The sequence below is a fragment of the Orycteropus afer genome, unplaced genomic scaffold (assembly GCF_000298275.1).
Source record: "Orycteropus afer afer isolate SDZICR_OR568_19922 unplaced genomic scaffold, OryAfe1.0 scaffold00147, whole genome shotgun sequence".
NCBI lineage: Eukaryota > Metazoa > Chordata > Mammalia > Tubulidentata > Orycteropodidae > Orycteropus > Orycteropus afer.
In genome coordinates, this window is record NW_006921734.1 from 8,207,775 (window position 1) to 8,216,427 (window position 8,653).

The 8,653-nt window shown below is 34.7% G+C and overlaps 1 protein-coding gene across 1 annotated transcript in view; it reads left to right on the forward strand.

Annotated features, from left to right (window-relative positions):
* Positions 1-5,604, forward strand: part of ANGPTL5 (angiopoietin like 5) — a 39,116-nt gene extending 33,512 nt beyond the window's left edge. Inside the window, exons 7-8 of the mRNA XM_007946026.1 lie at positions 502-687; positions 5,285-5,604. Coding sequence (XP_007944217.1) covers positions 502-687; positions 5,285-5,604 — 506 coding nt within the window. The remainder of the gene's footprint in view (positions 1-501; positions 688-5,284) is intronic.
* Positions 5,605-8,653: the final 3,049 nt, after the last annotated feature.

The window sequence follows — 8,653 nt, forward strand, 5'->3', positions numbered from 1 at the left end:
CCTCCCACTTCCTCCCCATAGTTACCTCCTCCCAGTGTCCATCCCTTCATACTCTTCGAGAGGCCCATTGTCTGCCAACCCTGTCCATTAATGTTCTTTTGATGCTTCCTGCATCACTCAATATTTTGACCATAGTATCCTTCAATATCGCAACTCAAGGCTTGATATTTTTCTTCAGTTCTTTCAGCTTGAGAAATGCTGAGTGTATTCTTCCATTTTGGTGTTCTAACTCTAGGTCTTTGTACATTCATTATAATATTTTACTTTGTCTTCTTGAGCTGCCCTTTGAAATCTTCTGTTCAGATCTTTTATTTAATCAATTCCTCCATTTGTTTTAGCTACTTTACTTTCAAGAGAAAGTTTCAGAGTCTCTTCTGACATCCATTTTGGTCTTTTCTGAAACATTAAAATTCCTAGTTTAAGCAACATCAAACACTCAATAATAAAGAGCTATTCTAATTTGTATTAAAATATATTAAAACAAAGTATCTTCTTTTACAGGAGAATTTTGGCTAGGATTGAAAAAGATTTTTTATATTGTAAATCAGAAAAATACCAGTTTTATGCTGTATGTGGCTTTGGAATCTGAAGATGATACATCAGCATATGCATCATATGATAATTTTTGGCTAGAGGATGAAACAAGATTTTTTAAAATGCATTTAGGACGGTATTCAGGAAATGCTGGTAAGGTTTTACTCCTAAAATTTAAGTATAACTGACTCAATACAAAGTGAAGATAAAATGCTTTTCTTTTAACATATGACATGTATGTGATAACATAAATAGTAAGGAGCTCCGGTGGTGCAGTGGTTAAGGTATTCAGCTGCTAACAAAAAGGTCAGAAGTTTGAACCCACCAGCCATTCTGTGAAAGAAAGATGAGGCAGTCTGCTTCTGTAAAGATTTGCAACCTAGGAAACCCAATTGGGGTCACTATGAGTCAGAACTGACTCGATGGCAGTGAGTTTTGTTTTTTATTAATAACAAAACTGAGAAAATTGACCATGTCTTGGATTTTGAAACTGTCCTGTGATCACTGTACCATGTCTTGATTTTGAGGTACTTTATATCTTTACAATTTTCCATATGTAATCTCAGGGAAGAACACATTGAACATTTCTCAAGTTGAAAGAACTGAAGAAAAAATTCAAGGCTTGAGTTGCAATATTGAAGGATTCTATGGGCAAAATATTGAATGATATAGGAAGAATCAAAAGAAGACAGAAGGAATACAGAGTCACATACCAAAAAGAATTTGTGATGTTCAATCATTTCAGGGGGTACCATATGATCAAGAACCAATGGCACCTAAGGAAGACGTCCAAGCTGCACTGAAGGCATTGACAAAAAACAAAGCTCCAGAAACTGATAGAATACCAACTGAGATGTTTCAACATACAGATGTAACACTAGAAGTGATCACTTGTCTATGCCAAGAAATTTGGATTATAGTTACCTGGTCAGTTGACTGAACAGAGTCATATTTGGGTCCATTCCAAAGAAAGATGATCCAACAGAATGAGAAAATTATCAAACAACATCATTAGTATCATCCTCAATTAAAATTTTGTTGAAAATAATTCAAAAATAGTGGCAGAAATCTGTAAACAGATAACAGCCAGAAATTAAAACTGGATTCAGAAGAAGATATGAAATGAGGGATAACACTACTGATGTCAGATGGATTTGGCTGAAAACAGGAAACACCAGAAAGATATTTTAGTGACTGTGCAAAGGCATTCAAGTGTGTGAAATTATGAATAATATCGAGAAGAATGAAAATCCAGAACACTTAATTGTGCTCATTTGGAATCTATATGTAGACTAAGAGGCAATCAGTTATTTGAACAGAACAAGTGGTTTAATAAAATCAAGAAGGTTTGTGTCAGGGTTGTATCCTTTCATTATATTCAGTCTGTATGCTGAACAAATTATTCGAGAAGCTGGGCTATATGAGGAAAGAATCCGATTCACTAAATTTGAGCTCAGGTATCCACATTCTATGGAATGTGGCATCTTTGTTGACACATTTGCAGTTGAGCTTTTTTGTACTTGGAGAAATGGACAGCCTTTTGGCATATGAATATTGGTAAAGGAAGCAGCTTGCAGTCAAGGCAACAAAGCAAAAAACTAAACCCAGTGCTGTCAATTCTGACTCATAGCTACCCTACAGGACAGAGTAGAACTTCCCTGAAAGGGTTTCCAAGGCCATAAATCTTTACAGAAACACATTGCCTCATCTTTCTCCTACTAAGCATCTAGTGGGTTTGGACCACCAACCTTTTGGTTAGTAATCAAAAGCTTTAACCACTATACCACCAGTTCAGGGGCACAGAGGTAGGAAAATTACAAAACATGGAGAGTTGTCTATATGGCTGACATCTATGAAATCTGAGAGGCTTAGGCTTGGGATATTAAATGATGTCTGGAATTTAAATCTTGATATGTAGGTAAAAACTTAGAGTTAAAATATAGATAGTCCCCAACTTACAACATTGTTCTGTTCAGATGACTCCCAGTTCTGGGGGAAGTTGAATACTTCATTTACTTTTATTTTTCATTATTATTGACTTTTGTTATCAGTAGCTTTATAAATCTGATCTTCATTTGTTTTAGGGTTGGAAACATTAACATACTATGTTAGGAAAAGTTTGTGTAAGGATTCTCTGAAAGATAACTGGATCTAATTATTGTTGTTATTACATACTGCTATGGAGTTGAATCTGACTCATAGTGACACTACAGAAGTAGATTGCCCAATCTTCCTTCTGAGGAGTGGCTAGTGGGTTTGAACTGCCAGCCCTCTGGTTAGCAGTTAAATGTTTTAGGCACTATGCCACCGGAGCTCCTATTGTTGTTATTAGGTGGTGTCAAGTCAATTCTGAGTTATAGTGACCCCATGTCCAACAAGACAAAAGACTTCCTGGTCCTGTGCCATTTTCACAATTGTTGCTATGCTTCAGCCCATAGTTGCAGCCACTGTGTCAATCCATCTTGTTAAGGGTCTTACCCTTTTGCACTGACCCTCTACTTTACCAAGCACGATAACCTTCTCCAAGGACTGGTTCCTTCTGATAACATGAGTAAAGTACAGGAGATGAAGTCTGACCATTTTCGCTTCTAAGGAGCATTCTGGCAGTACTTCTTCCAAGATAAATTTGTTCATTCTTCTGGAAGTCCCTGGTATATTCAATATTCTTACTAGAGGATAAGATTTGTAATGTCAGAAGTTTTTTTTTTTCATGACAGAACCCTTAGATTTTGCCATGGCTTACGCTACATATTTTCCAAAAAATTTATTAAATAGCTTTATTTGTTGATCACTTAATACGATCAAAACAACTAACAAAAAAATAGTCAGTGGGATATGAGGATAGAAACAGACAGAACCAGAGTGATCATGTGTGTGGTAGAGGTAGGCCGCACATTTGGCTTTGAGCTCTCAGCAAAAAAGAAATACAAAATTTGAGCTTTTCAGCTGCTTAGTTATTCTGTGAAAAGCAGGGCCAGATTGTTAACCAATAAATAAGGTAAGCACAGAATTACTTGTGCTTACCTACTAATCTCTAGTGAACAATTTCACCACATCTTTATAAGTAAGTAAGCCTGTACTTAATTTGCTTACTGGGTACTTGTCCCTGTTAGGGACTTTAAATTTGAAAAGAGGCTTTGCTTCTGTAAGAAGGGGCTGTGGGGTTGGGAAAGCCACAGATACCAGCCATACCTAGAAGCAGAATCTTTGATGTGGTGAAAAAATGTGAAATTGTTCACTGCAGATTAGTAACAAAGCATAAATAAGCTCATGCTTACCTTGCTTATTGGGTAATCTAACACTGATGAGAACCATAAATATTCTTGATTCTAAAACTTGAGAGAAATTTCTCTGAGTTCTCAGAGAAAACAAAGCATACTCTCCAACTATACTCTTAGAGAAAACACAGTGGTGAGATTCTATTTAGGCTATTTCTTAGGAAACAGTCCTATGCATTATATTTTAAAAATAAGTTATTGAATTTAATACTGTGAAAAGCCAATATGATGCATGATCTTTCTGATGACTTGATTTATTCAGGGAAGAGTATTTATAGAATGGTCACATAATTCAGGCAATGTTCAATAGGTATTGTCTCTCATTAGAACTTTTGAGAAGTATTGCTCTGTATGATTTGGAAGATTATATTTTCTCTGACAAACACCTGAAATGTGGCATTTCTTTCCATTGAAGGTCAGTAAGTGGCTTTAATAATCAGTGGAGTGGGATAGTGGATAGGCCACTGGTGCTAATGAAATTCTCTAGGGTTGGAGGTTCAAACCCACCAGCTGCTCTGAGAATGAAAGATGTGACAGCCTGCTTCTGTAAAGACTTAATAGGCTTGAAAACCCTATGGGGCAGTTCTACTCTGTCCTATATGATTGCTAGGAGTCAGAATCGTCTCATCGGCAGTGGCTTTTTTTGGTTATACCTCTCTATCTAAAGCGATATAAAATGGCAATAGGATTGAAAACCTATTAGGTGTAAGCAACTTTTTTTTTTTTTTAAATCATCACTCTAAATTCTTTTAATTAGTTAATTAAATTAAGTCAGTTAACTTAAACTAAATCTAAATTATTACTTTCTCTGAAATATGACTAGTATGCTGTTGTTGTTATGTGCCATCAAGTCTGACTCAACTCATAGTGACCCCTCCTTGGGTTTCTGAGGTGGTATCACTATGGAAGTAGCTTGCCCAACCTTCCTTCCAAGGAATGGCTGGTAGGTTTGAACCGCCAGCCTTCTGGTTAGAAGTCAAGTGCCTTAGGCACTATGCTACCAGAGCTCCATTATTTTTGTCTAAACCATCTGATTCTGTTTACACAGCCAAAACTTCCATTTGTGGTTGTGGTTTTATATATATATAAATTTTTATATATATCCACTTATATATATGAGTTCCCTTCAAAGTTGTTTTCACTTTGTTCTCCCATCAAAGCAGTGAATAAACCATGAACAGGATATGCATGAGACAAAGATGCAGATGGGTGAACGTGATATTATATATCCACTTTAACAATGCTTATCATTTTGAAGAATTCATCACCAGATTTTGGTATATTACAATCTGGAAGAAAGATTTTAACATGACAAATAGTAGAAAAACAATTTAAGCCTTATTTTTAGATGCAATGATTTTGCATAATAGGCTTATTATGGTCTGTTAAAGGAATGAAAAGTGTCTTTAAATTTAATCATTAAAAAAAAATATATATATATATATATATATCTATATATCTATTTCATCCAGGTGATGCGTTCCGGGGCCTCAGAAAGGAAGATAATCAAAATGCAATGCCTTTTAGCACGTCAGATGTTGATAATGATGGTTGTCGTCCTGCATGCCTGGTCCATGGGCAGTCTGTGAAGAGCTGCAGCCACTTCAATAACAAAACTGGTTGGTGGTTCAACCAATGTGGCCTAGCAAATCTGAATGGCATTTATCACTTCCCTAGAAAATTACTTGGAACTGGAATTCAGTGGGGTACATGGACTAAAAACAACTCACCTGTCAAGATTAAATCTGTTTCCATGAAAATCAGAAGAACTTACAATCCATATTTTAAGTAATATCATTTTAAATTTCAATGCAAGTTCCACAGTTACTTTTGATAATGTTTAAAAGATTCTACATAGTTTCCCTTTTTATTTAGTGTATCAAACGTATTAGCCAATATTTAATATAAATGACATAAGGTGTTATGATCTTTAAATCATAATTCAAATTTTTAAATTTTATAGAGTTTTATAAAACAAAGCCTAACTCAGTGTAAGTTTTTCCTACTAACCATACTAACAATATGTAATGAAGCTTGTTTTAAGTGAGTCTTAAAACTGTCTTCCTGAAGTCTACAGTGCTTTCAAAGACTTCCCCTTTCTTTGAATATACACCATAGTAAATTGTTACAAAGATTTGAAGAGTCTTACACTATTAATTCTAAGTGGTTAACTATATAATCTGGAGATAGTTTCTATTGAAGACAATTATACAGAGTAACTTTTGTTATAGATTAATATATACCCACTCCTCATTTACCAACATGGTTAGGTTCCAAAGACCAGGCTTTTATGCAAAAACTGGCATTATGCAAAAATGGAGAATAACAACTAAGATCACAAAATGGAGGATGAGAACATTATTATGTAACTGGCAAATTACATCATTACATAACTACCAAGCCACTGAGATTCATGACCTAGCCAAGTAGACACATAACCTTAACCATCACAGTCAGTGTTACTCTTGCCTCACATCTTGGCGCTCATTACTGTGAGATGTATGATGTTAATGTGCTAAACAATTGGATAGTAGATTTTTTACTATTGTTGTAGATGCAAAATACGAGAAAATGAGCTAATTAATAAGTGAAGAGTTGGTGTATAAACTCTACACAATTTAAAAACCTTACTATTTCTGGGTGATGCCACAGTGATAAGAGTTCATTGCCAAAATAAAGTCTGCCTTATTTTCACATCTTATGGTTAATAATTTTGTTCTTATTTGTAATAAATTTACCATATATTTGTATCCTGATCAATTGTATGCTAAAACACATCTGTTTCTTAACTCTTTTTAACCAAATAGGAGTGATATGAACTTGAAGTGAAGGACAGTGGAAAAACAGTGATAAATCAATGGTTTAGGTATGGCTCTAGAAGCAAGCTGTTCTCTTCCATTTTTTCCACTGATTTGGAAGGAGTTGAGGCAATAAGGATTCCATGAGAAAAGACAGGAAGGAACATAGTGGGCCAACTGTCAGGTATTGGTAAGAAAGAAAAGGGAAATAATTAAGAGTTAATTTGAGACAGGAACGTACTTTGTCCACAGTAAAGTTGTTGTTAGTTGCCATGGAGTTGATTCTGACTCATGGAAACCTCATGTGTACAGAGTATAACTACTCCATAGGATTTTCAAGTCTGTGACTTTTGGAAGCAGATCATCAGGCCTGCCTTGTAAGGCATCATGAGGTAGTTTGGAACCTCCAACATTTAGGCTAGTAGTTGAGCACTTAACCATCATCATGAGGTAGGTTGGAACCTCCAACATTTAGGCTAGTAGTTGAGCACTTAACCATTTGAGTACCAAGGTTATACAATGAGTAAAAGAGGGGAGAAGAATCTGAAAAATGGATGAGAAAAGGAATGAATTAAAAATATGTATGAGAATATAGTTACTTGAGCCCAGAGGAGGGATAAGCTAGGTCAGAGTAGAACTTCATCTGAGTCCAGGGATGAGAAAACATGACAGCATGAGTTCCCTTCAAAGTTGTTTTCACTTTGTTCTCCCATCAAAGCCTTGAATAAACCATGAACAGGATATGCATGAGACAAAGATGCAGATGGGTGAATGTGATTCCAGTGCATACCACAGAGGCACACAGGGCCAGATTAAGGCATGTGAGGGACCTAATTACTGATAATCTCCTCTGCTAGCTCACACATTTGAATGGGATATGTGAGTTGTACATATACACATACATATATGTGTGTGTCTTTGCTATCCATGACATGACTTCTTTTTGAATGCTACTATAATATTAGTAATTTGACACAAAAGTGGCATGTGCCATTTTAGCAGAATGAGATGAACAGGATTACAGAATTTTTAGTGAAGGTGTGGTACTATGACTTTGTCTACAAAAAGAATATTCTATATATTTTACAGCAAAGAAATGAGTCAGTGAACTCAGTTGTTTCAACAATCAATGCAAAATTTTGTTGATCTCCCCTAATGAAAAATTGACTTTGACCAATTTTGGTTTAAATGGCCCATACTTCAATTTTGATGGTTTTTCATGATACATGTTAATTATAAAGGAACAAATAAAGTCTGCCTTATTTTCACATCTTATGGTTAATAATTTTGTTCTTATTTGTAATAAATTTACCATATATTTGTATCCTGATCAATATATGTCATAAATGAAAATTTTATAATCAGAAAAAATATTACAACAAATTACTATATTTCATTTTTAGATAGATCTTTTGTCTTTAACATATTATAATTAAAAACATTTCTATTCTTTGTTCTTACAAATTCTTCAATGATTTCATCACAATTAAGCTGCTGAACAATATCTATTCTATACATAATAAAGATAATGAATTGAGTCTTTCTTTAATCATTGCTAAACACTAAGGGTTTTTGAGTCTCTTTAGGGACAAAAATGAGCATTCTGTTGTGCAGTTTGTAATCAATAAAGTTAGGAATTTGGGTAAAACAGTTTAAACGTTGAGAAATATGCATTGTATTTTATCTTCTATTATGGAACCATACATGCCTCCATGAGTAAAATTTGTCTTTCTCAAATCTTTAAACTTAGTTCTCAGGTAAGAATGAAATTGTTATATTTTTTCTGTAAAGATTTGTATTTAAATAACTGGGATAAGCCTGTACTAGTTTCTTGAATGCCTTCATGCATTTTTTATCAGGTATCTTCACATTGCTTAGGAGGGAAAATCTATTTGAAAGAACTTCATATGAACTTTTGTCCTTCTTTCATGCAAGATTCAAACGTGTCAATAATGATTTAGTACTGGTTATGAAAATTGATCTCTGGCACTCAATGATACTTCTGGAGCACTTTCATCATTTATTTGTTTGATGAACTGCTTG